The 27,475-nt window shown below is 35.6% G+C and overlaps 1 protein-coding gene across 9 annotated transcripts; it reads left to right on the top strand.

Moving 5' to 3' along the window:
* Window positions 1-621: 621 nt before the first annotated feature.
* Window positions 622-26,760, top strand: LOC108134852 (protein scalloped). Of its 9 annotated transcripts, XM_017255320.2 has the most exons (12): window positions 10,821-11,021; window positions 12,193-12,599; window positions 19,095-19,222; window positions 21,217-21,355; window positions 22,301-22,431; window positions 22,958-23,680; window positions 24,683-24,723; window positions 24,790-24,979; window positions 25,060-25,122; window positions 25,193-25,365; window positions 26,332-26,566; window positions 26,642-26,760. In XM_017255320.2, exons 2-12 carry the CDS (start codon window positions 12,491-12,493, stop codon window positions 26,753-26,755), a joined length of 2,046 nt encoding a protein of 681 aa, XP_017110809.1. In that variant the 5' UTR covers window positions 10,821-11,021; window positions 12,193-12,490; the 3' UTR covers window positions 26,756-26,760. The 9 variants fall into 9 exon arrangements, with proteins under 9 accessions (XP_017110811.1, XP_041565528.1, XP_017110809.1 ...); XM_017255322.2 differs by lacking the exons at window positions 10,821-11,021; window positions 12,193-12,599 and adding an exon at window positions 622-1,154; XM_017255324.2 differs by lacking the exon at window positions 12,193-12,599.
* Window positions 26,761-27,475: the final 715 nt, after the last annotated feature.

The raw sequence follows: 27,475 nt of genomic DNA, 5'->3' as shown, positions 1-27,475 counted from the left end.
TAATGCGCAGGTAATTCGGAGCGCTTTTCGGCCACTCTATTTTTTTTTTCGTTTTACATCTTTTTTTTTCTGTGTGCATTTATTTGACAGCTTATGAATCACCGCTGAGATTCATTTGCGCTGATAGCTGCACAACTGTTGCACCCACTTTCAAAAAAAAAAAAAAACACCTCTCGACGTCGTCTTCAAGCAAGCGAGTTTAACAAAAACTAAACAAATAATACCAACACCTAACCTACTGAGCACATTTTTTTTTATCTTTTGTTTTTGTTTTTGTTTTTGTTTTGTTATTGTTTTTCCGCAGTGCATTAATTTAACCAAGCAACTAATTTATTAAGACATCTGAGTCACTGTAAAAATCTTGCCTAAATAAGAACGATATTAAATTAATTTTTAACGTTAACCACAAAAACGTGCACATGGCAATAAAAAAAAATCCTCTAGATAGTCGGTGTAATTTCTAATCTGGATACAATAAGCACCTTCGAGTTTTTTTTTATTGTATCTGTTAGTGTTTTACTACTGTGTAAATACCAGAAAATAAGAGTTCGCAAAACCAATCCATAAGAATACAAAAAAAGCGCAATGTAATACTTATTTGGATGTCGATTCAAATTGCAGTAATGACAAACCGTGTAATAATAATACGCAGTGTTATCAGTCTTTGAAAGTGCACAGATGATTCGCCACCAATAACCAATATAAAGCCCCCGGAAAGGAGAAATACAAAGGCAGCAGAGAAATAGAAATACAATACAAACTACACAAAACAACAATAAACAAACTAAACAAATGCAAGTTGAAACCGATAAACCGGGCTTATGACACAATGGTCATGTAACTGGACGAACCAAAGAAATCGCGAGATTCGTCCTAATCGAAGGTGGAAAATGCTAAGTGCGGTTAGCCCATCTGATGGATCGCTTTCTTCTGAGCAACTGTCGCAGCTGTGTTCTTTTCTATCTCTACAAAGTCCAAGAGCCGGCACCCAAAAAGGTGCGGTGAATACTTAATCAGCACTCAATCAATAAATCGATTCGAGCTCTCGAGCTCCCAATCATTACCACCTCAATTTTAAGAACGGCCACGTGTATCATCAACATCTTCACACAAATGCAACATGGATTGTGATTACTCAAAATTTTTGTACAAAAGTAAGTATCAGATTTTTATTCAAACTTGCCGCCGGCAACCTGCCACAAAGAATTCAAACACACAGATTGTAATTGTGTTCCCTTAGAATTCGAAGCTTAAATTTAATTGTAGCTCTATATTTTTTTTAACAGGTTTTTACAGAAATGTTATGTTCTTTCAAATAACTATATATATATAATATATATATAAATATATATTTGAACGTCCCTATGACGGCTAAATGATTAAGTCGTTGCGTCTTTTATAAAATTTAAAATGTATTTTTGAAATCGTAAAAATATCTACATATATCTCGATTCATATGCGTATATGTATGTATGTTAAGCGTATTATCCTATTATTTCTCGATTAACTATATGATGTAGTTGTCTGATACTTAAAAATAAAACCGTATTCCTTAGATTTTAAAATAGACTAGCGGGCAGACAGTCATGGCTAAATTGACTCGTCTAGTGATGATCAAAAATACAAAAACGTTCTTATAGGGACAAAAATGTCCCCATAAAACATTTTACTTAAATAATAATAGCTCTGCATCTGCAGGGTTACAACAACAGTTTTTTTTTTTACCAATGATCGCTAAGTGTAAATTTATTCGAAAAATGTGTTCTAGTTGAAGTCGAAGCATGTGAAGACTAACAGAAATGATCCTGCACCTTAACTTAAAAAAAAAAGGTTCATATGCATTCACTTTTAAGTAATTTAGCCAAAACTAAATGCATTAACAAGATGCTATGTAAAAGAAGAGAATAACAAGTTAATTCAACTATGAACGCCATACACTCTGAGTCAACCAACAATTGTTTCTGTATCATAAATATGATCAAAAGATATGTTAAATACTTTTTTAATATCCCCTAGAATTGATTGTTACGCAGAGCCCTTTCAAATTTCAAAATTTCGGCAAACAAAGATAAGATTAGAAACAAATTCTGCTGGCTTAAAAAGTAACCACTTTTAATCATAGTTAAAAATCAATATTAATATGTTTTTTTAATTGATAAAAGGATTAAAGAAATTAAAGATTGTTGTTCATTTTTCGGAAAGCTCTGCCAGTCGCCATTTTTGTTTTTCGATATGCCCAAGAAAATTTGCGGGTACTCCGATCAGTGATGCCAGACCAACTTTAAAGTAAGAAGAAATTTTAAAAACGACGTCTTTTCCAAGGTTTTAACAACTAAAAATCCACGGATCTTCAAATGCAATATGCGGAATTCAATCTGCAAAGTAGGAAACGGTAAAACTTTTTATAACATTTAGTTTAACCTAAAACATTAAAAAAGTGTCTGATAACAACTTAAGAACCAGAAATAACTAACAAAAGCCCCCAACGATGACAATGTTAAAAACATGATTGATTTAGATTTTATGTTATAATATCAATGGTCTTTTTAAAAAGGCTTACTTATATTTATGTTGAATGAGAGCTAAACAATGCAAAATCAAAAAATGATGAGTACACACGACTCTCTCGGTTTATCAACATGAAGCTGGAGTAAAAAGGTGTATTTTGCAAGCAAAATAATTCTAAGAAACTCTTTAGAGAACGAACTGGGTCTTGCAAGTAGGTGATACACAAAAAAAGCTCCTGGAACTGACCGAATTCAAGCTTTTACCATATCATGCCCGCAGAATATACTAGTATAGATAACATTATTCAAATCCATAATAAATCTACTTAACAGTCGATAGCCTATTTGATCATTCCTGAATCGCCAATTCATGCTTTGACAGCATGCTTTGACCGCATAAGTCATCACAGTCTTTTTTAAAGCTTATGCTTAGGCTCTCAAAAATGCAATAGCCCGAATTTGCTCAAATTTTTCTTAGAGTTGACTATTTCAATGTGGTACCCAAAATTTGCAGGAGATGTTTTCTTCAAATGTAGAGAATGGCACTGTCTTCTTACCTCGGATATCCGCGTAAAACCGTTGATTTACTCGTTAAGTGATAGTATTATAGCATCCGAAAATGCTTTAGTCGATGCAGTTTAAGTTCGATCTAAGCTTATGACTGTAAAAGCATTAAAGGAAGTCCCCTGAAAGAGTTGAATGCCTTCCAATATAAATGTAAAGCCTTTCATTCAGCATAAACTAAATGACGCTACTTCAATACAAAACGTTAACTTCTCCGTGATAGCAAGTTCGATCAGTAAGGCGAAGAAAACAATCCTACATGTAGAATCCATGCAGTACAATCAATTTGTTAGTAACTTAATAACTATTTGTTTTTTCTAAGCTTTTAGCAAACTTGAGCGACAAATTTATTCTTGAACAAATTGGTCTTATCGCTTTAGTTTCATGAAAAAAACTATTGTTGGTCTGTTGTATAAATATATATATATATATATAGGTATATTTTGGGAAATGTCTGCTTTACAAATTGTTCACAATAAATCATACCAGCAAATTAACATTTTAAAAAGATTTTCAAAATTTGTAAAAATTAAATATATTTCTATAAATTTACATTCACATTTTCACTGGAAATTATATTCAAAGTTTTAATTGGAATATTACAATTATTACAGTACGTATGTATATGGTTAATGCTAGAGCTGGGTATTGTTAGTACTTCTGTATTCGAAAGCAACGAAGTTACATTATCAATATATAAGTTTGAAATTGGAAGCAATTACGTGACCATACATCGCTTGCTTACAAAAAAAATATATTTTTTTTTAAAAAACCATATGTTTCAATTAACTTGTTCCAGACTACTATTCAATAAGTAGGAATTAATTAACTTTTGTAGGCACATAGGTCCAATTTCTTTTTTAATTTTTAAAAGATTACAGCAAACACTTACATTTTTCTTAGTTATTTCTTCCCTAGAAACTTAAGGACTTCCGTCAGGGTTCCCCCTTTAAACTACAAAGGACATTTTTTTAAAAAACCATATGTACAAATTTACTTGTTACCAAATGACAAATCGATAGATAAGTTTTATTAACATTATATTTTTTTTTTTATTTTTTTAAAATTTCTTTAACATTTCCTTACATTTTTCTTAGTTCCTTCTAGGAGCTTTAAAATGCAAATATTTTCATATTTTATAAAAACCATATGTTTAATAATTTTGGTTCGAAATGACAACTTCGATGGATAGGTTTTGTTAACTTTGTAGGCACATTTTTCCATAGTTTTTTTTTTTTGTTTAATGTTGAAGAGAATTCTTCGGCACACTGTACATTTTTCTTAGTTCCTTCTTCCCTAGAAACTTTCGGGATTCGGTTTGGCCAGTTCCAGTTCCCCCTTAAAACTACAAACTACAAAAGCAGCGGCGAAGAAGCGGAGCACGGCAGCATCGTCGGCATCGTCAAAGCGGCAAAAGCAGCAAACTTGAAAAAAAGGATTCTTCCCATCAGAAGTTGGTTCTTTTGCACAAGATAAAAATATTTTTTAATGTTCCCTGAACACAAACAAAAATTTAAGGAATGTCACGTTGTAGTGCCGTCCCGCTCTCGTGTGCGCTCCATGTATGCATTGCGCATTTATTTTGGTTCCCGGTCCGTCGATTCTTCTGTGCCGTTTGCCGTTTTTCCGTTCTGTTGCCGTTCCTGTTGTCGCTCGTATCTTCGCTGGTATGAGACAAAGAATTTCTTTTACACAGACGAATGGTTTGCCCCTTGGTTTGCTCCGACTTGGACCAAAGATCTGCTTGAAACTCGCATTTGGGTAGAGATATATATCCGCTGTATTCAGCGAATGTTTCGTAATAACTCGCCAAAGTCATGTTCAGGCAACCACTCTTACCAATTTGTGTATTCCTTGCAGGAGGTACTGAAAAAAAATGCCCACATCATGTTTTATAAATAATTAAAAAAGACCTATTTAATATGGTACATTTTTATTGAAAAAATATTTCCATTATGTTTTTTCGCAAAAATAAACAGGAAAGAGTCTAAACTCGGAAAGACGATGTATGTTGGGAAGCAAAGTTTATTCTTAGCAATTTTTTTTTAGTCCCACATAATCCCTATAAATACCAAAAAAAACCTTTTAAAATCTACAAAACCTTTATAAATATTGGTAATTTTTCATTTAAAATGTTTCATGTTATGGTTGGCTTGAGTCTAAATTTAAAAAGGCAATATATGAATATTAGGATGCAAAGTGTCTTTTTTTCAAGTAGTCTAAAGGCCTTTTAAAAAATAAAAAGGTTCCATTACTTTTTTGTTGCAATACAATACTATTATATTATTGCAAAGTTTATTCATGCCAATTTTTCAAGGGGGTACTGAGAAAAAAAATCGGTATACAAAAAAACCTAATTATATATGTATATGTACATAACCTCTGCAAACATTAAAATTTTTTGTTTGAGTCTAAATTTGAAAAGATGATTCATCTAAAAATGATATGTTTCTTCTTTCAAGTGGAAAAGGGCTTTAAAACATGTACCAATTTTTTTTAACATTGCAGGAACTAGCAAAAAAATAGTTCCCACATCGTTTATATACATAAAAAAAAACCCTGTAAATATTCCATTTGAAAATGTTTTTTGTTTTTTTTGTTTAAAAATCAATAAGACAGAGTCTTAATTCGGAAAGACGATGTATGTATGTATGTACATAAAGAAGCAAAGTTTCATCATTCTTATATGATCGGTATTCGCTAGTCAGCTGCGTTTTTTATAAACAAATGGTAATATATAAAAAAAGAACTGCTAATAGTCTAAGGTCAAGAACGAGAGGATTTTATTTGGAGTCGGTTAAGAGATATTTCTAGATGAGACAGTGAAAAGCGATTTCTGAAACATGCCACATTTTTATTCTGTGGATCCTCAATGCAAATTTGGTCGCTAAATGAGATTTTAATACTTTTAATATAAATTAAAACATTCAAGTTCATTTAAAGGGTTCTTATGCCATAATTTTATAAAGGTAAAACTGCTTACAATTGTTACAAAAAAAAAAATATAAATATATATTTAGCAGTATAAATTCTTTTATAAGCCTTTAGAAATGATAAAGTTTATATTTCCTACATACTTTATACAAATTTGGTTCTTTTAGTTTATAAATACTAAGAAGTTTGTGCATTTTTCAATGACGAACAGTTGAGTTATGTCGCATTTAACGGTTTGTATTATGTATATGGAAAAGTAAATCGTGTACAATTGCAAAATGATCGTTTTGTCATGTCTGCGGAACGTGACAGCTGCTGTTGTTCTAAAACTAAGTGGCTTAAACGGTATCGAAAGGTAGTTTGAGTTCGGTAAATTGTCTACGGTATGTGCGGTACAAGTTATGCACCGATCAAAGGTTTTTTTTTCTAAAAAGTGAGAATTACTAGACTCTACGAAAATCAGTTGGTTTGGAAAAAAAAAACTACAAAGATGAAATTCGAATTAGAAAAAAAATGTATGCTAACAGACTTATTTGGTTTTATTTAGTTGATTTTAAACAACATCATTAACTTCTATTCTCGATGTAACATATAACTCCTGGAATAATTTGTAGTGCAACAAAATTCTGAATGTTTATGAAATTGTAATTAGCTTTTAAAAAATAAATAATTTAATTTTTGGCCTTATAGCTCTTTAACTTTAAAATTGATTTATATGTTATTTGTAAAAATATCATCATATTTATCGCACATAAAAGCCAAATTTTGATTATGGAATTTGGCCAGATCGATTAATAGCTTTAATTGCGTAAGTAAGCTTTGTAAACTAGACTGTTAGTACAATTAACAAATGCCAGCTTTAAGATGTAGTCATCTAATCTCATCTAATATAATTGCATTAATTAAAATATTAATTCTTTGTTAAAAGAATAAACCTTGCCAAAAATATTTATACAAAAATGTAAACATGTTAATGTATCAAATTTAAATTTATAGATTATAAAAAGCTGCCACGACTAAAACGTTATTCTTTAATTTTAACCTGTTGATAGAAACTGGCAATTTTGTCCTAAAATTAAGGCCATTTAGTTTTCGGAGTGTGCATAAATGCATAACTTTAAAAATAATCTAACATAGCAGGTTAAATATCTCGAACCTTTTTGCCTTTAAAGGTTCTCTAATGGAGATCTCTAGTGGAGATTAGCTTGTTGGATTTTCAATTCACGGCAAACATTTAAAGTAAAATATATTGGATTATTAATCGACTAGTTTATTTCCGCATATATTATCCTGCTCCAAGCAGGACGTTATTATAATTCATAAGAAGTATAAAGAATTTCGATTTAGAAAATTTATCAAAGCTGCAGTACAATATCCTGGAAATCGAACACACTTTAGAAAGAAATCTGCGTTGCCCTGTGCGGATACAAATTTATGATTATATTTAGATAACGATATTGTCTAATTTATTAGTTGTAATTTTTACTAGTTAGGTCTAAAAATAAGTTCGGTTTTCAATCCGTTTGTTAATATGCGGCAAAATATTTGACTCTCGCTTTTTAGGCTGCTGGAATAGGCTAAAGTTGATTTTGAAGTGCTTACAACATAAAATAGGTCACGGAGAATAAATCAAAACCATTCCAATCATATCTATGTATTTCGACACGAAAATACAGGAAAAAAGTCAAAGACTCGATCTATTCAACTGTCCACATACTTCGGGCATCGAAGTTCATGCCGAATGGGCCGGTGAAGTAGGTTCAGGATAGGGACCGTTGGGTACATTAGCAACACCAGCATTGCTTTCCAGAGCCAACGGATGTCCAGCGACTTATCCGTGGCCGAGCAGGTGCGTCAACTGGGCGAGATCTTCGACGGGCTGGAGCACCTCCTGGTCGAGATGGCGGCCCAGGGTCGAGGATCGGTGCCGGCGGCCCAGATAAAGAGTCACCTCTATCGCATTTGGTTTCCATTAGCCATTAATCGTAACCACATCAACGAGCACTTGAGACGCTCCTTGGGAGAATACGAATAGCCTTGATTTTGGTTCCGCCAAGGAGCTCATGTTCCTGTTCTTTCCATGCGGCCTTTTCCGGGCTGGCATCCTGCTGGCCAGGCACAATGTGATGCTCTACGATCGCTAAGTGCATCTGGTGCCCTGTCGATAGCCAAGGATCCGATTTGCTCCATCGAGGTAGTCACCTCTTTACGCCCTATCTCTGTAGAGCGGAGCAGCTTTCGCAGGAGGCACCCTTTTGGCGATGAAGTGGGAACAGACCTTGGTGCTGGAGAACCACAGGCAGGACTACATGATAGTGGACCTGGTTATGTACCTTCTGAGGACAAGAGGCGGCATTCAGCTGAACCAAGGGGCCATCCGCCTGAAAGCATCCTTTCGATACCCACCAGGACGCAGGTGTAACATATATTCGATTCGAGCGCAACATCGTCTATGGACATGCTCTGTTCCATCCAGACCGTGGAACAAGTCATCTTTTGCAAACAAGCACCTTGAAGCCATCATTGCCCGTCGGCAGATACATCAGACTGGAACCGGAGTCCTTTCTCGACTTTCAGGAGCGAGGACAATCGCCTCTGGTTGCTGCGACAGATTGTGGAGGTTAATGATCCTAAGAAGGCACAGTTTTTTCTAGGCTCACATGTTCCAAATGAGTGTATCACTTCATTTGCTTATGAAGATCCTTAAAATGTTACTCCAATAGTATAAAATGGCTTGTCTTGTAAGGAAATGAAAGCGGAATGGCATTTCTACAACAATTTTTTTATTGATAATAAAATAAAAAACACTTACAGATACATAAGCATTTGTTGTAATAAGTCGGATTATATATATATCTTTAAAGTTATGTTCTACACTGGGCTTGAAATTTAATATTTGTATTGATGTTGGTACAAGTAATAATTTAAAATCTTGTATTTTTAAAACTACTTAACTAAACTTAGAATTAAATGTTTTTAACTTTTCTAAACTTAATTTAAAGTTTTGTTCTTGAAAATCGAAAAGTTGTCTTTAACTAATCCGTTACTCAAAGTGTAGCCTGTACGCATGCGCAATACGAATTAGACTTGATTTCTTATTTTTTAATAGACTACGCGATTTTCGGCAATGAAAGGGGCCAAACTTTGAACCAAACTCGAGATCGATCTGTCAAGATCTCGGAAAGTATAGAAGGTACAATATTGTATTCTTGATCAGCATCACCAAGGGTGTCGATATTGATATATCCTATCAGAAAAAATGTCGCATAAAACCGTGTTTAAAGAAATGCAGCTTAAGTGTTTCTGTGGCTATTGGTTATTGCGGGAGATCATTAAATCTAATTTTGCCAAAGTCTGCTTACCCTAAGATTGAATCACGCTATTGTTTATACGGTTAAAAGTTGAGTTTGTCTTCGATTTGGGTAAATTTCCAATTCGCTGGGGATTTCAGTAGTAGTATTATTTTTATTGGAACCAAAATTACATATTGACACGTTTTTATAATTTTTTTAAAAGTTCGTCGCGCAGATTTATTTTTGTATATACGTGGTTTTCCAAGAAAAAGCTAGAATAGACGCTGTAGTCGAGCGTTTCGACTATTAGATACCCGTTAATTTGCGAAGCAATTTCAAAAAAATTATACAGTGGCGTCATTGACCATGCTATGTACATATCTTGATAATAATTTTTAAACATATTGTTAAATATTTGATTTATAATTTTATAATTTTTAGTAAGACGATAGATAGAATAAAAAACCCTTTTTTTTTTTTAATCAAAAATGTACGTTCATTCAGAATCTAAACGAGAAGATACATATTATATGGGCTGCAAAATGCTTTCTCTTACCCGCAACCTACTTGTCACCGATCGCAATATACCCTTTTGATCTACAATTAGGAGGTAGTAAAAGTCAAATGTGGCAACATGTTATAATCAGATAAAGATGTATGTAGATCGTAAGAAAATTAGAGATCGATCGCCAGAACTGAATATCGCAAGATAAAAATGGATATATCGAAATGATATTCCAAATGGGCGTAATGTGATGTCCCCAAAATAAAAGTAGTTAACGGAGTATTAGCCATTTGCCTCACATGATTTGAGAGCGGATCTTGGCCATTGCACTTGCGATCGTCACTGGTTACTCACCTCGTTAAGGCGCTATTTTGTTTGAAGGGGTCAGAGAGTGGGGAGTGACGAAGGACTTCCGTTGCGAAATTCTGGCCAAAGTTATAACACCCTATTCCATGCAAGGGTTACAAAGTGAGCGAAATCGAAATCGTGCGCTAAGGCGCCAGCGGCATCAAGCTCGGCGACTATTAGTCACACCCGACGGCGTCGTGAGAGAGGCAGAGAGAGAGAGAGTAAGAGCGAGAGAGAGGGAGAGAGAGAGCGCGAGCGTGAGCGGGCGTTGAGTAATAACGTCTCTTGCTCTTTTTCTCTTCTGGCTCCCCAATTGCCTGAGTGTGGGGTTTAAGCAGTGCACTTGTAATGGTATGATGGTGCCTGGTGTGATGGTGATGTTTCGGTTTTGGGGGTTTGATCGGGTTGTGATCTGCGTCTGTGGTCGTAGGCAGCGTTTTGGTTGCGTTTGTGTGGTGTTAGGTTAGGAAACTAAACAACCAGATCCACCAGTTATGCTGGCAGGGCAGAGGCAGAAGTCGTCTATATAGTCGGCTATCCTCGGCAAGAGCAGAAACAGAGCCAGAAGCAGAAGCAGAAGCAGAGAATGAGTTAGCCAGAGCCAGGCCAAGCCAACGTAACGTCAACAACCATACCAGACCAGACCAGACCAGCCAGCTAGTGTTATCGACGCTGACGTCGGCGTCGTTCTTTGTATTGATTCGAATTTGGATTCAGTCGATGAGTTTCTCTCGCTTCTGCGCGTTGCGTTTTTCGCAGTGTTTCCGCGATTTTTCGTTTTCGTTGTCGTTGTCGTCATCGTTGTGTGCGCCGCCTCGCCTCCTCTCATTTCAGCCCCCTTTTCGTACAGCCGTGAGCGGCTGTCACAGTGTGCGTGGGTTTAAGATTATTAAATACATTTTCCTTCTTTGCGTTGGATTTGGATTTGGACTTGTTTTATTTTCTTTTTTTTTATCATTTTGTTCTGTTCCAATGCGTTTTGTGTATTTTAATGTTATCTATCTACAAAGATATATATTTTAGAAGATTTGTTTAAATATGCGACCGTGGCCACTTTTTAGTTCCCCTTCTCTCTCTCTTATTCTCTCTGATTTTTTTTTTGTTTTATCTTTTTCTTGCACGTATCTCATAAACAGTAGGCGTGGGGCCAAGAATATGAATGTGTGTGATTTCTTAGCCAAATTATCCTATACCTCTAGGTGCCCCAAAACAGAATTAAAAAAAAAAAAGTATTTCATAAATATATCTACATACACAGCGATGTACATACATGTGATGTGCATGCACACATGTGCGAATGCTTTTGCACATTCACAACAGTAGTCGTCGCATATACACACAATTAGAACTGCACTTGTGCAGAAAAACAGACTATTTGCTTAAGCAGATGAAAACTGCAGACTACAAGCTACATACACCATATAATCGTCATCACAATCGTCATCGTCATCGCTAAAAGCCCCGTCTCAATTACGTGCTCTCCTCTCCTCTGCTCTCCCCATTAACTAACGTTAAACGTTAAAATGTATAAAAAAGCGACAAACCTATCCAATAGTTTGCTCTCTGGTGGCCATTCTTCTTTCTTCATCTTATTGCCGCAGCTGCGCCTTATTTCCACTGAAAGGCTTACAGACACACTCTCGCTGGCACAAAGACTACGATATTGTACAAAGCTGGTCATACTCTTACTACGGAATACACAGTTATATATATATATATGCCAGTGAGGGGAAGAGCGAGGAAGAGAGAGAAAGAGAGAGGGAAAAAAAGAGAGAGAGAGAGATAGAGAGTGGGAGTGTTTGAGAGAATGAGAATGAGAGGCGAGTAAAAGATGTTGCCTGAAATGAAAAAGATCTTTCTCACTTCCTCAAGAACTCCGATTCATGAATTATTGCAGATGTAAGTATGTGAATATGCATGTGTGGTGTATACACGTAGAATCGAAATTTGATTCGATACGAGTCGAGTCGAGAAAAAGTAAAGTAGTGCAAAAACAAGTATCGAATAAGCCACATAATCCAAAAAGCAAAAGGGTTTCCAGTCCAGACGCTGCTTCCACCACAACGATCCGCCGTTATCACGGGAATAGATAATAAAAACACCATAATATAAAGCCTGTTACTTGTTTGCCGAAAGCAAAAACAAAAAACAAAAAAAAAAAACAACAAAAAATCTAACTAACTGTTACAAACGAATACGAATAATAATAATAAGAGTGCCTTTGACCAGCCGAGACGACGGTGACGGTGACGGTGGTGACATCAGAGTCTAAATCTAGCGCCAACAGATTTTAATTCCGTGAACTAGGCGACGCCGCACAGTAAAAGTAAGCTGGCTGCATGAAAAACATTACCAGCTCGAGCACTTGCGGCACTGGGCTGCTGCAACTGCGGAACAACCTCGGCTGCACTGAGTTGGACGTTGCGGAGAAAACAGAACAACAGGCAGGTCCGTTGCACATTCGAATCCAAATCCAAATCCGAATCCGAATCACCATCGCCAAGATCAAGTCACCAAGAAATCACCCCCCGGAGTGGTGGTCTTTGCTTTTGGTGACTTTCCTCGTGAGCAGTCCAATTCCCGTTCCCTACCAACAACAAAAAAAAAGCACACATAGAGAGTGGAGAGAAGAGAGTTCACGAGGAAAGTCACCCAAAACAAAAACAAAAACAGAGACCAGAACTGCTTTATATCCATGCATACATAAATACACACATACATACAAACATACATTCATAAGAACATCCGATCTACATACATACATACATACATACATATATCCAAAACGAAGAAGCCAACTTTCGATTGCCAAGATGAATAATTCAATTGCATGGCAAAGCTTAAGCTACAATATCTTATTATTATTACCCATCAAGCGGGTTATTATGTTTTCTTTTGCAGTATCATATCGGATCATATTTAACAAACCGATCGGCTTTCGAGCACGCCTTTTTTCACAAGTGTAGGTGTTTTGTATATAATTGCATAATGATAATCGATTTTGCGCTGTAAGAGATCTCCAAACATAAAACTATACGTAAAGTATGAATGTTACAGTTTATTTACTGTACTTGCTTAGTTTAAAAGATATCCACATAAAACCTGTCCCACAGTGAACAAATTTTATACAGTAAACACCCTAGGATTTGTTTGGTTTACTGTTTCGAGTGACCACTGTGCCCATGACTCAAAGAAATGGCCAATTAATACGATTTAGATTTTCAGACATTTTGATTTACAAACTCTGGAAGTAAACTGCATGACTTTTGTTTTATTGCATAGTCGTCATTTAAACTATTTTGTTGTTGGATAGAATTACATTTTACTGTAACTGTCTATAATATGATAAAAGGATTAGCTAGTTGCTTCCAAATCGGATGTAAAACGTTAATGTTAAACTTATCAACATGCTTAATTTCAAAAGTCTCTTTAAATATTTACAAAGCTATATAATATTTACCAATGTTTTTTTGAACTCTTAAATGTTTCTCATAAATTTATTTTATACCTGCAATATAAAAAGGAGATAATTGTCAAAGATCTACTAAGAAAGACAAATATAAAAACTTGAGACATGTCTAGAGATGCTGCTGATCAGGAATATATATTTATGTATTTGCTTTATATGGTTGGCAATGGCTTCTTCATTTCGTAGGAAAATCCAACTTAAAATATTTAGTGTGTGTAATAAAGAATTTAATTATTAATACTCTGCAAAGTCGTTATAATTGTTCTTAAAATACTTTATTATTTTCTGATGGATTACTAAAAACAAAGCTAAATGAAACATTTGTGTTACACTTTTATTTATTTCATTACATCAGTATTTAATTATAAAAATTATGATTATACTAAGATCGTACGGCGGTTATATTTTTTGGCGTAAATCGACATTGAAAGACCATAACACTTTGAATTGAAATGACTAGATTTTGTAGAGTTCTTTATATTCTCTGTGTTAATAGTACCATATGACTGTCAGGATCGTAAAAGGTGTTTTTAAGCTTTAATGCATTACACCAAGGAATTAATAATGATTTCAACTTAAAACAGTCTTTTGGGCCGCAAACTTTATATTTTCGAAACGAAAATCTTTACCAATAAAAGTACAATTCAAAAATATTTTTAAAAATTAATTTATTTATAATTATGCTCCCTGTTCCGCATCTCACTCCCTCAAATACTTGTTCCTACTTTTACTTCTTTACTTTACTAGCAAATATTAGTTGTTTTAATATTCATTGATGTTTAAGGAGCATTATTGCGTAATCAATTTTAAAATGCTTAACATACTTGATTTATTAATAATTATTTTCTGGTTGCACTTCAGAATAAAATCCATTCTAGCCCTTACAAATTTGGCGAATTCGCCACCCCCATTCTGAGTTCAGAATATTCATGGCGCGAATGAGTGGGTCATTTTAAGGGTTGAGACATGGTACACAGAAGATAATTGTTTTGTTGGAAATTATATTAAACAATATTTGGTATGTTCCTTTTACCATGACTCTAGTTAACAGAATTAAATTATGATACATTTTTAAGAATACTTTGCCACTCCACTTGCCACTGAAGACAACAAATGTTGGCTAGTGTAGTAATTATTATTAGGTGTATAAAGACTTTTGGGAGGGGTTAGATACATTTTAAGTTTGAACAAAAAAGAAACTTCTTCGGCTTATAAAATCTTTCAATTATAACTAAAATCTGTTTGTCATTATTTGAAAAATCCCTATTTTTATTACTCCGATTTTTATTAAATTAGAAACTTATTTCTATATTGATTTTGCTAGTTTATCCTATAAATGGACCGACCGTTTTCATTATAATCTTCAGATCCCGAAGCCTATTGTAAAAAAGCAAAGGTCAAGAATGTCTGTATTTTAAAGGGTCTAAAAGGCGTGCATTGCTAACTTCCGACTAAAATAAGAACACCCCTAAACAGGGATACACTTATATTATCTAATGCTGTTAAAATACGTTTTGTGGATCCTAACTTTGATCCTGAGTGTGCTAAGGACGTCATCATATGGCTGTTTAAGGTCCCGTCGAGGAGGCAAAGGCACAGGCATGTATATGTATATGTATATGTGTATGCATATATGTATAGGCGACGGAGCATACATAAAGAAAATGAAAAAGCAGAATGCATACCATAAATTCCAATTGCCGTACAACAAAAATGCGGCTTCTAAGGGTAGAAATGGAAAAGCAGGAAAACGAAACACACATTCCCTTATTAAAACTGAACACGAGCAGCTGCGAGTTTCAGAAGGAAATTGAGTTCAAGCGTAGAGTAGACCGAAAAACCGACCCAACGGCCGACCGACCGACCGACCGAACGACCGTACACAAAAGTCTGTTTCTAGTTTTCTAATTGGAAATTATCCTGAAACGCTTCTGTCGAAATTCTGAAATTCAATGTGATAACATTAATGCACGGTTCAGCTATTCCGCTCCCTTTGCTCGGCTTTTTGAATTGTGTGTTGTGCGAGATTATGGAAAAATGGCACATTCACCCCTAAAGCGATCCCACCAACCCCTGCACTCTGCACTCTGCACTATACTATGCAGTTGCAGGCTGTGTCAGTACATGCATTATTACAATGACCCATCCATACAACGCGTTTGGCGAGCGGATTTTGGATATTTTGGCTCCTTCTCCGATCGACTTGGAAATTTAGATAATTTCCATTAGCCTCCTCAGGCATATTCTACATACATACATATATCCACTATACCCATGCGGCCTCAGTCGCACTTGATGCCACATACTATACCATACTATATCATACTATACCTATACTATACCTATACTATACTATATCAAGGCTTCTATCAATAGTACGCTGCGAGGGTATGTGCCACTGCATTCTATCCTCTGTCTCACAAATACCTAGAACCATCCCTATAGGTTGGTTTGGTTTATGGGCGAAACAGCGGCGTAGCTCTAGCTGTAGCACCAGCGCCCAGGGGCAGAAAAAGGAACCGGCCAAAACAAAGAATAGAAATATGTGGAAACTATACGGTATACGGCTACGGCACATTTCAGTTCGACGTGCGCGTTTCTCTTAACCAGACGCATCGCATTTTACTTTATTTTCCCCCTTTGCTCATGCCGTCCGGGATCGTATTTTTTTTTTTTTTTTGACGCTGTGAAAGAAACAAGTCGAACAAAAACAACAACAACAAAAATAACTAAAACACAACTAAAACACAACTAAAACAAAGATAAAGATACAGATAAAGATAAATAAAAGCAAAACTTTGAGAGAAATGTTTGATTTGATAGATATAGATTTAGACTCTCACCAGTGCAAATTCTAAACTAAAAATATTTGTTTCGAATTGAAAGAAAAAATTCAAAATTTATTTGATACACAATTGCTGGATATCGGCTTTAAAGTGGCGCCCTTCTCCAATCATTTAGATTCCCTCGAGGAATTCAAATCATTATCGGGTGAGTGGATGGACAGGATGGCATTGGTACTCAATAAAAAACCTGTATCTCTTAGATTATTCGTATTGAATATCGCAGATTGTTACTCAAATTTAAAATCATATTGATTATGTTAATTAATCCAAAATAATTCAATTTATAATTATAAATCATGATAGGAAAATTTTTCGGTATTTCTAAACTTTAAAATAATCAAAGAAGAATTTAAAATTATAATTTGACTGAGCTTTATATGTTCAATTATCACCTGTTCCATACATTTTTGCAAAAACAACATACCCAAACACACCCTATTCCCACAGAGACACACCCACCATCCATTTGCTGGATGGGCTGGTTGGCCATAAGCTTTTGCATTATTAAAAATTGTTCCTCCAGTTTTATGCAACATTCAGACGTTAGTTTTCCCGTGCAGCCCTAAATTCTTGACATTCACAGTGAAAACTCCAACGTTCGCAACGAAAACGTAAACAGAGAAATGCCGGGAAACAATATGATGATGTTCCGGGTAGTCAATCATAGTCTAAAAAGTTGATTTTATTTGACCCTGATTGTGGAAACTTACAACTTACAACTTATCTAATGCAACACAATAATTTAATGTTTTTTGGGTACCACAAAACGAATTTCCTTTCGTGTTTAGTTCCCAATATTATACTAAATTGGTTTATTTTCTACATGAATAAATTTTAAAATAAGTTTTAGGCTCGTTTGTTTACCTTTCCAACAGCGCAATTTTTGTAAGAAACGTAAAAAGGAGAAGTGGTCAGAAAATTCTTTAAAATTTGAAAGGAATTTTGTATAACATTTTTATGGCATTCAATAAAGCAAAAGAAGGGATCAAATTAATTTGGATTGGAATGTGAATTTGGTTTCAAAAGTTTACGAATGTTGCTGCAATGTTGTTTACTCACCATCTACTTAGGAGCCTTAGCAAGATTTTGACCTCTTAAAAATAACCAATTTAGAAACCTGCTATTTGGTATTTATCTATTATAAAGTCTGAATTTTAAATTATATTTTTGATCTCGACCCAAAAAGTGTACAAACAAAATCTCTTCCAAAATACAAAATTCAATTCAAAAAGTCTTTGTGTATCGAAAGCTTGAGCGCCGAATCTTAAACCAACAAAGAGATACAAATGTTGTATTAAAATCGGCCCAATTAAGGTTGAAATTAAATAGACATTCATTTTGTTCGTCGCTGACTGTGGGTTGAAACATTTGGCGGGCTTTTTGATAACAAAAACAATTTTTCACATCATCGTTGCGTTTCTGTATTTACCGAATCGAGTTGGTTTCACGAAATGCCGCTGAATTCATCGCCAACTTTCGTGTGTTAGTGTGTTAATATACATGGAACACGGGTGCTGCTTTTATGCATACACTTGTTTCCCCATTTCATGAAATGATTGCCTGAAGTCGGCATCGATAAAAACCAGTATTTGTGAGTAGCTGCGCCAAAGTCAAGATGAGTCAAACGCTTCTTGCGCACTATCAACGTTTCCTCTTTTATCTCTAACAACTTTTTGATACTTTTGTACGTTTGTGTTAATGCTTGGACTTGAATTTAAATATATTCTCACAATTAATAGACTGAACTGGACTTTTTACACTGTCTACTTCAGTTTTTATGTGTGAGCTTATAAGAGTTGTTAACAAATGTCTACGGAATCTTAAAAGTTAAGCCAAAAAGTCAATTCATTTTTTAATATCAGTATAATAATTTCTATACAAGTTTCTATTTGCTTCAGGTTGAAAAATATTCATATATATATGTACATATACGAGTTAAATGTTAAATTTAGATAACTATAAGAAAAGGGCATTCAGAAGGGTTTATATTTTACGTATACGAGTACGTATACTCATCAAAATATTTACTTAAACATTTTTCGATCGTTTTTATAGGATAGTTTTTTTAGTCGGAAATCGAAACATATCATCAAAGTCATACATCATACATATATAAATTATTTTTAAATATATTTAAAAGTATATTTTTTCTAAAAATGAACCTATAAGCCATATAAAATGGTCGATCGATTTTTTAAAATCAAAAACGAATAACTAAAATCGTATAAACCGATTGATATGAATATAAATCTAAAGAAATCAGAGTGGTTGCTTACATGACAGCTGTATGATATAGTCCGATTTTGATATCATTAAAAAGGTTTAACTGAATCAATATTAATCGACTTTTTATCTGCTCTTTTTATCTGGTAACAGTCGGACTTTTTTAAAGATGTTTGAGATATATAAAATAAATTTATCGTGCATTCGTAGTATCTATGGCCAGTAGAAAAATATTTTGACTTGTTTGAACTTTCAAAGGGAACAAGTTTAGATAGTGATTTTTATTATAATTTTTTCTACTTATCTAAATCTTAAAACACAAGTGCTATGTTTGTGATTTTTGGGCGGGCATCTAAAAATATGACTTGTTTTATAATAAATGTTGTGTTCTTATTTTGTTTTCAGTTGGACCCGGCACCATACCATCACCGTGGACACCAGTGAATGCCGGTCCTCCAGGTGCACTTGGATCGGCAGACACAAATGGCAGCATGGTGGATAGTAAAAACCTGGATGTTGGTGATATGAGCGATGTAAGATCACGAATCAATATACGGTCCATTTGTTTATACGTCATAAATTCAGACTTTGCCATTAATTTTTTAAATATGAAAACACAAGTACATTTCGCTAGAGGAGACAATTTAATAGAAAATTAAAATTTTATTCATTTTTTTTACGACAAAAATTTAATGACAAAATTCATAAAATTAGAATCGTTTGCTGAAATTGACTGCAATTTGTACAAAAAAAAAGCTATTGAGAGTTATCTATTAAAAATATATATTTTGAATTTTTAATTTTAGAACTAAAACATTTTTAGCCAATTTTTTAATTAATAATTGTAACCATATAACCATTTGATGCCTAATCAATTATCTACATAGTAGGCAAATCAAATTTTTGTAACGACGATCCTACTAGAAAAAAAAACTGTTTTAGTAAAGCAATTTAAAGCTCCGATTTAGATATTTTATAAGAAAATAGTACATCCATTAGTTTTTGGTTCTGGTAGCCCAAACCGGAGTTTGATTTAACACAAAAACTGTGATAAAATGTTTAAAGAGTTAGAAATCGGGAAAACGACAATGATTCTTCAGAATGAGATAGCGGAAAATATTCCTTGTTTCAACATATTATTTTTAAAGGACATTTGTGATTTTCATTCGGATGCGCAAGACCGAATTTTATTAAAATGTATAACTATTGCGTCAATGTTTATGGAACATGGGCAGCATTCTTTGAGATCAGCATGTTTGAGATTCGTGCATTAATAAACCTAAATAGTCGATGTTTTATTTTTGAACCCGACTTCAAATAGTTTTAAGAACACATTTTTTCAGTGCGTAGGTGTTGTGTCCTTACAGCTTTTATTATACTTATTAATACATTTCTGTTCAATGATATTTAATAATTTTAACTTTCTCAGGAATTTTTAAGATTCCGTTTTTTTTATCATTTTAAAACATAAAATAAATGTCTTACAGGGGAAAATCACTAAAGTCAAGTTTCTTTATGATTTACTCCGGGTTCTGCTACCCTCTATTAATAATATTATAATATTTTAAAACAAAATAGGCATGCCAATTTGCCAACTCTGTTTAATGGCCTATTGTGGTTTTATGATATAGTCGTCTATTAAAAACAAAAAATGAAGTCCATATATTATTTATAAAAATAATGTCCCACTGTGACTAATTTGTCTCTAAAAACTAATTTACTTCGAACCACATTGAATTTTAAATACCACTGTATATGAGTCGAGGACTTTAATATCAGTTCGGGCAGAACAAATTTAAATACAAATCTTGGGAATATACTGGGCCAAATCTAAATCTAGTGAACGCACATACCACCGCTATGATTCATACTTGGTGGATAGATAAGAATAATATTTTTCCGTTGAGTCATACTATTTTTTTTCTGATAAACTGTGGTCCCCACAGATTTGCTAGGGCATGAAAAGAATACACCAATTTAAGACAATCTCAGTAGGGTTTGAACGAGTCTATGTACATTACCTCATTTTATGTTGCCTTTTTAGTTCCTTAGAATCTGTAGATTATACTGTTAATTAGGTAACTAAACTGTTTATTCTGAGCAAAAATAGAATTTACATTGTGTAATAAAAATCGAAAAAAAACAGATAAATAAAAATTGTTTTTAAAATTAATTACTTTTACATTTCACGTTTATTGTACACACCAATCTAATGATTTATTTGCATGTTATTAAGTGTGTCTAAGAAATTTTGAAATGCCAATAAAGATAGACGTTTGAAACGTGGTTTGACATTTAAAGTTTGTGTTTTCGTTTTAAACGGCATTAGTTCAAAGCTTTAAAATGTTTTCCATCATACTTAAATATGTAACTTAATACTCTTAAAATATTATTTATCAAAAGTGGTTCTCTGTTCTATGAAATCCATCAATTTTTACCTTGTTGTTTAGTTCTAATCAACCCAAAATTAAACATTTTATTTAATGTATTTTAATTTAATGCATTTTATTTAAACATTTTATTTTAGGACGAAAAGGATCTTTCGTCCGCTGATGCCGAAGGTGTATGGAGCCCAGACATCGAACAGAGCTTTCAAGAGGCTTTATCTATTTATCCGCCGTGCGGACGTAGAAAAATCATCTTATCCGACGAGGGTAAAATGTACGGTAAGTGCTCATGAATGAACATATATCTTGGTAATCACCACTTTACCCAGATAAATTAGTTATCCGTACTTTGTTTACAACTCACTCCACTCGACTTTACTTAACGTCTGAGTAGACTAGACAAAACGATATAATTTGTATACTGCTGCAAAGTTTTTTTTTTTTTTTTTTTTTTTTTTTTTTTTTTTTTTTTTTTTTTAATTTTTTTTACAATCTGTCTAATGACAATAAGTAAATTGTATCACTAATATTTACATAATAGGAATAGCAGATTTCCAGTGTTTTCTAATTTTGTTCAGATATAGTCAGCTGTAATGTTATAATCATGACTTTTCTCTATTTGGACTCTCTTTTACTTGTTGTGCCATCAGAACTCAGAACTCCGATGCCAAAGGCATTGTATGGAAAAATTAGTTTTGTTTAGAAACCAGTTCGACGTGTTTTTTTCATCTGTTTTGAAGATCAGTTTTTTTATTGATACCTTTTTCCCGACTCTAGATTCTTTTTCTGTTTCGATATTTAATTAAATGAAAAGCAAACACAACTTATTAACTTTACGAATAATAGTTTATTTGAAAGAAAAAGAGCATGGAATGTTTTTTCTTCGTAGCAAATGCTGTTTTCTAATCTGTTATGTTTTAGCGCCAAAGTTAAGGTATCAAAATAGAATAAAAAAGTTTTAAGAGAACATATTATATATGTAAATAGTGTGCATACTTTCAAGCAAAGTCGATTGGAATCAATTTTTTAATGTAAGCGATTTCAGGAGTACACTGTGGTTTAGGGTTTGAATTTTTGCCAAATCTCTTTCCCGTATAAAACTTGAACAAAAGTACCTATATACGTATTAAAAATTAATAACCATGTATGCCGTAGGATTAGGCCAAATGTAGGCCTATTAAAAATACCTATTTACTGATGATTCTGTGTGATTGCATATTACAGGTCGCAACGAACTGATCGCACGATACATCAAACTGCGCACGGGCAAGACGAGAACCAGGAAACAGGTCAGCTCGCACATCCAAGTGCTTGCTCGGCGGAAACTCCGCGAGATCCAGGCGAAAATCAAAGTTGTAAGTGGCTTCAGAAATCGAGATAATATCTTTTCGGTGGGGTAGACATATATTCTCAGATCAGATTCGTGTAGGACTCCCCCCTTCCAAAAAAAACAATGAAAATGTTAGTTCTTAGGGCTAAAAATATGAGCATGAAAAGCAAGGCCGAGCTAAAAACTTGTCCTCAAGGTCCACCCTAAAAATGGGCTAGCATTGAGGAGAGCAAAAAAAGGTGAAAAGTATCCACTGATTGTTGTCCCAATTGAAGGGTCAATGTCAAGTTCTCCCTTTTTCGATTTCGATTTCAATTTCGATTTCGATTCTTGACTTACACAATGAACACAAATTTGAGTGTGTTTGATGATGATGATGATGATGATGATGTGTGTTAGATAAACAGCAAGCAGCAGGAGGAGCAGCAGCAGCAGGCATATGTTACACCCGTTACACCCGTTACACCCGATACACCCGTTACACCCGTTACACCCGATACACCCGTTACACCCAATTCCAATCACAAAACCCAACTGAAACTCTCTTCCAGGAAACCAATGGTGTGTCCTTGCATTTGTTGAATGAGAAAGAGCAGACGTTGCAGGTCATGAGCACAATGACCAGTTCGCAGATCGTCTCCGCCCAAGCGGCCAACAATCTGGCATTGGCCGCCTCGGCATTATCGGCATCGGTATCGGTATCATCGGTGTCGTCGGTGTCTGGTGGTGCAGTTGGTGGTGCACTTGGCGGTGCAGTTGGCGGTGCAGTTGGCCACCATGCGAGGCATCTCTCTTTGACCCATTCCCTGCCCCTGCATCGGCATCCCGCGGTAATGGGCAATGCCTCATCCGCCTCCACCTCCGGACCGCCGACTTTGGCTCCTTCGCCACGGCAGCAGCACCACTACCACCATCACCACCATGCGCACCTACCAGCCCACCAGCACCATCAGCACCACCACCACCACCACCATTCCCATTCACATCCCCATTCGCATTCGCATTCGCATCCCAACTTGCCGCCGCACCTACCGCATAGTCATATGCATCCCCATCACCATCACCAACATGCGGCAGCCGTTGCGGCGGTGTATCACCTACAACAGCAACAGCAGCAGCAGCAGCAACAGCAACAGCAACAGCAGCAACAGCAACATCGCCTCAGCGATACGGACAATGTGGATTCAGTGGCTCAAAGTGGATCCACAGCGGCGACGCCACCACCTGCTCCTCCGCCGCCGGTGCCACTGCACCACCCGCCGTTGTATTCTGGCGTAAGCTACTGTTATTATTTCCAACTCGATTTCCAAATGCTGTCATACCGTTCGAAAACAAAACCAAATAAAATAAAACACGCAACTCATTACCAAGCTACTACTACTGCGCGCTGTTGCATTAATTCCAAACCAAAGACGCTCTGCAAACTCATGGGTAGCACCGAAACCAAAACCAAATCGAAACCAAAACCAAAACCAAAAACCAAAAACCACCATCACCAAACCATCAAACCACCGAACCACCAAACCACTGCATAATCTGCAATGCTCATTTAGGATTTGCAATGCTCTTACTTGGCTTTTTGTTATGTGTGTGTGTGTGTGTGTGTGTGTATGTGTACTCTGACCGCCGCCGTTCTCACTTAATTAGTATGTGCAATATGCTGCAATCTCTGCTCTGTGCGCCTTCGATGATCTGTATCCATATCCATATCCATTCTATGCATCCACTCCACTTCACTTCACTCCACTTCACTCCACTTCACAGCCATCATCACTACTCTCTACTCAAAATCGACGATTTGCCCCCATGCCCCCATGCCCCATGTTGTACTGCTAAGCCAAACCCTAATGCGCTCGCTTGCTCATTGAACAGTTTTCGAAAAGATAAAACTCCTTGCTTTTTGAACTTGCTAAACAAAATATGTACTATATATAGACAAAGACGAAGACAATGACGATGACGATGACGATGACGAAAATAGAGCCTAACTTAGAGTTATGTATGTTATATTGTGTACTACTATACTATACTATAACTATAACTATACTGTACGTATGTAACATTGAAATCGCTGGGTATGTCTTATAGTGAAACAGTTGATTAACAAGTCGCCGCACCATATGTTTAACCATCTCTCGTACTTGTACCTATGTATATCTACCTCATCCACTTGTTTTTGGTATACAACCACGCATATGGTAACCCTATTAATCTCTAACCCTATATCTCTCTCTCTCTCTCTTTCTCTCTCGCTCTCTCGCTCGCTCGCCCGTTAGCAATTCTGGCAGCCAGGACTCCAGCCGAGCACGTCCCAAGAGTAAGTTGGCATCGAGCACCACCCGACGGCGAATTGGCTATACAACGCATTTGCATTGACCAATAGTTTCTATGATTACAGCATCAAGCCCTTCGCCCAGCCGCCCTATCCCGCCGGCAAGCCCTCGACGGCCGTATCCGGGGACGAGGCCGGCATTCCGCCCTCACAACTGCCCTGGGAGGGCCGAGCCATTGCCACGCACAAATTCCGCCTACTCGAGTTCACGGCGTTCATGGAAATCCAGAGAGATGATATGGTATGTCCAAAGGGCTCTCCTCCTTTGCCAGTTTATGATTTATGATTGATAATTTCACATTTATCCACATTCCTTTGCAGTATAACCGTCACCTGTTTGTTCAACTGGGCGGCAAGCCATCCTTTTCCGATCCCTTGCTTGAGGTAAGTACCATACTTCTATCAAAATAAATTATATAATAAGTCAGAACTAACAACTCTTTGCAATTTGCAGACTGTCGATATCCGACAGATATTCGACAAGTTTCCGGAAAAGTCCGGGGGGCTCAAAGATCTCTACGAAAAGGGTCCACAGAATGCGTTCTACCTGGTTAAGTGCTGGGCGGACCTAAACACCGACCTGACGACCGGCAGCGAAACGGGTGATTTCTATGGCGTAACCAGCCAGTAAGTCTTAACAGATAACAGATAACAGATCAATAACAATTAGCGATTATATAATACATGGCAGTAGTTTTTATTTTACACTAGACACTCAATAAAGTGTTGCATGAATTTTGAACTATTGGGTATGAACAATTTCTCAACAAGATAGGTAATACAAGTGATAAAACAAAACTTAGATGGACTAAAAAAAAGTAAAACAGGGCTTAAATTTCTCAACAAGATAGGTAATACAAGTGATAAAACAAAACTTAGATGGACTAAAAAAAAGTAAAACAGGGCTTAAATTATTTAGCATTGAAATCACACCTATACTTTTAAACTGTCTGTTGCTTATTTTCAACACAGTTTTTTTTTATGTGTAGTCACCCCGAATTCAGTGGTGAATCATAAATCACTAGCTGTTTTTTTTTAATCTAGCTTCCTATAAATTCCTAATCATAATCATAAATCGCTTTTCAGGTTTTTCTAAACAACTCCCTAGTCATATTTTTTTAAATGTAGATAATTTCGTAATAGGACATATGTTTAAATGTACAATTGTGTAAATTTGTCTTTTAAAGAACTGAACAAACAAAAAATAGTTATTATTAAAACAATAATATATATAAAGCACTAAACTTTAAAAATACGATATGTGAATATTTCCAAGTTAAAGTAATAACCAAGAATCCACAAAGGTGTTAAAAAACAATTACATAAAACAGAACTTTAATTTCTTTAATAAAGTCTTGTGATAGACAAATTTTATGTTATGCAAATAATGTTGATAACTTGGCTCAGTAACAAAAGGTTAAAGTTGCTATTAAATACTGACTTAAAATATGACCCAACTTAGTACCATTTGGTATTCTCAAGCTTTAAATAGCTTTCAGATTTGAAGGGTAATATTTACTTAGTTTTAAGGTCTGCTAAACCTAAGCGTACAACATAATTTTGTAATAATATTCTGAATCCTTTCCACCATAGATATGAAAGCAACGAGAATGTCGTGCTCGTGTGCTCCACGATCGTTTGCTCTTTTGGCAAGCAGGTGGTGGAGAAAGTGGAAAGCGAGTACTCTCGACTGGAGAACAATCGCTACGTCTACCGTATTCAGCGATCACCGATGTGCGAGTACATGATCAACTTCATTCAGAAGCTGAAGAACTTGCCGGAACGCTACATGATGAACAGTGTGCTGGAGAACTTTACAATATTGCAAGTAAGTTCTGCAATGATTTACATATATGTCAAGCATATGAATGTACATATATTAAATTCTTCGTTTTATTTGCAGGTAATGCGAGCACGCGAAACGCAGGAGACTCTTTTGTGCATAGCCTATGTTTTTGAGGTGGCGGCTCAGAACAGCGGCACCACCCACCACATATACCGTCTGATTAAGGAATAGCAAAAGCTGCATGGAGCAGAGCCTGACCTGTCTGCGCATCCCATCAACACACACGTTCACAAGTTTATCGACAACAGCAACAACAACAACAGCAACAACAATAATAATAGTACCGCCAAGAATTGCGATGGCAAAGCGAGTATTGATCTGGGCAACACGATATCGATAGCCAGCAGTGATGCCAGCAACAATAAGATTGGTATGAGCAACACCAACACAAACACCAACAACAACAACAACAACAACAACACCGGCAATAACAGCAACAACTGCAACTCGCAACTCAAATGTGGCAACAGCAATATTAAGAATAGGAATCTGTCAGCTGTAACGACACTAATCAAGCAATCCCTCACCTCGCCACAGCCACAACATAACGAAATCGGTGCCCTGACGGCACTCCAAGTGGAGGAGGTCATCTATACAACCACACAACAGTCACAAGCCAACAACAACAACAATAATAATAACAATAACAACAACAACAGTTACCAGTTAGACTCGGAATCAAGCCTTGCTCCGAACAACGTAGAACAAGAGTCCACACTCCAGCAGCAACATACCGCCTACCTATGCATTGGCATTGGCATCGGCGTCGGCAACAAGCAACAACCATTTGAGGCTGAGCAACAGGATCAGCAGGAACAGCAGGAACAGCATGAACAGCAGGAACACAAACAGCAGAGCTATGAGCAGTTCCTGAAGTTGTCCGCTCATGAA

Source organism: Drosophila elegans, unplaced genomic scaffold (genome assembly GCF_018152505.1).
Source record: "Drosophila elegans isolate 14027-0461.03 unplaced genomic scaffold, ASM1815250v1 contig_149, whole genome shotgun sequence".
NCBI lineage: Eukaryota > Metazoa > Arthropoda > Insecta > Diptera > Drosophilidae > Drosophila > Drosophila elegans.
This window is presented reverse-complemented; position numbering and strand designations above follow the sequence as displayed.

Coding starts and splice junctions, on each gene's coding strand:
- LOC108134852 (XM_017255320.2), top strand. CDS start 12,491: ATGAAAAACATTACCAGCTCGAGCACTTGCGGCACTGGGCTGCTGCAA. Junction 24,980..25,059: donor AAATCCAGAGAGATGATATG/GTATGTCCAAAG, acceptor ATTCCTTTGCAG/TATAACCGTCACCTGTTTGT. Junction 26,567..26,641: donor AGAACTTTACAATATTGCAA/GTAAGTTCTGCA, acceptor TTTTATTTGCAG/GTAATGCGAGCACGCGAAAC.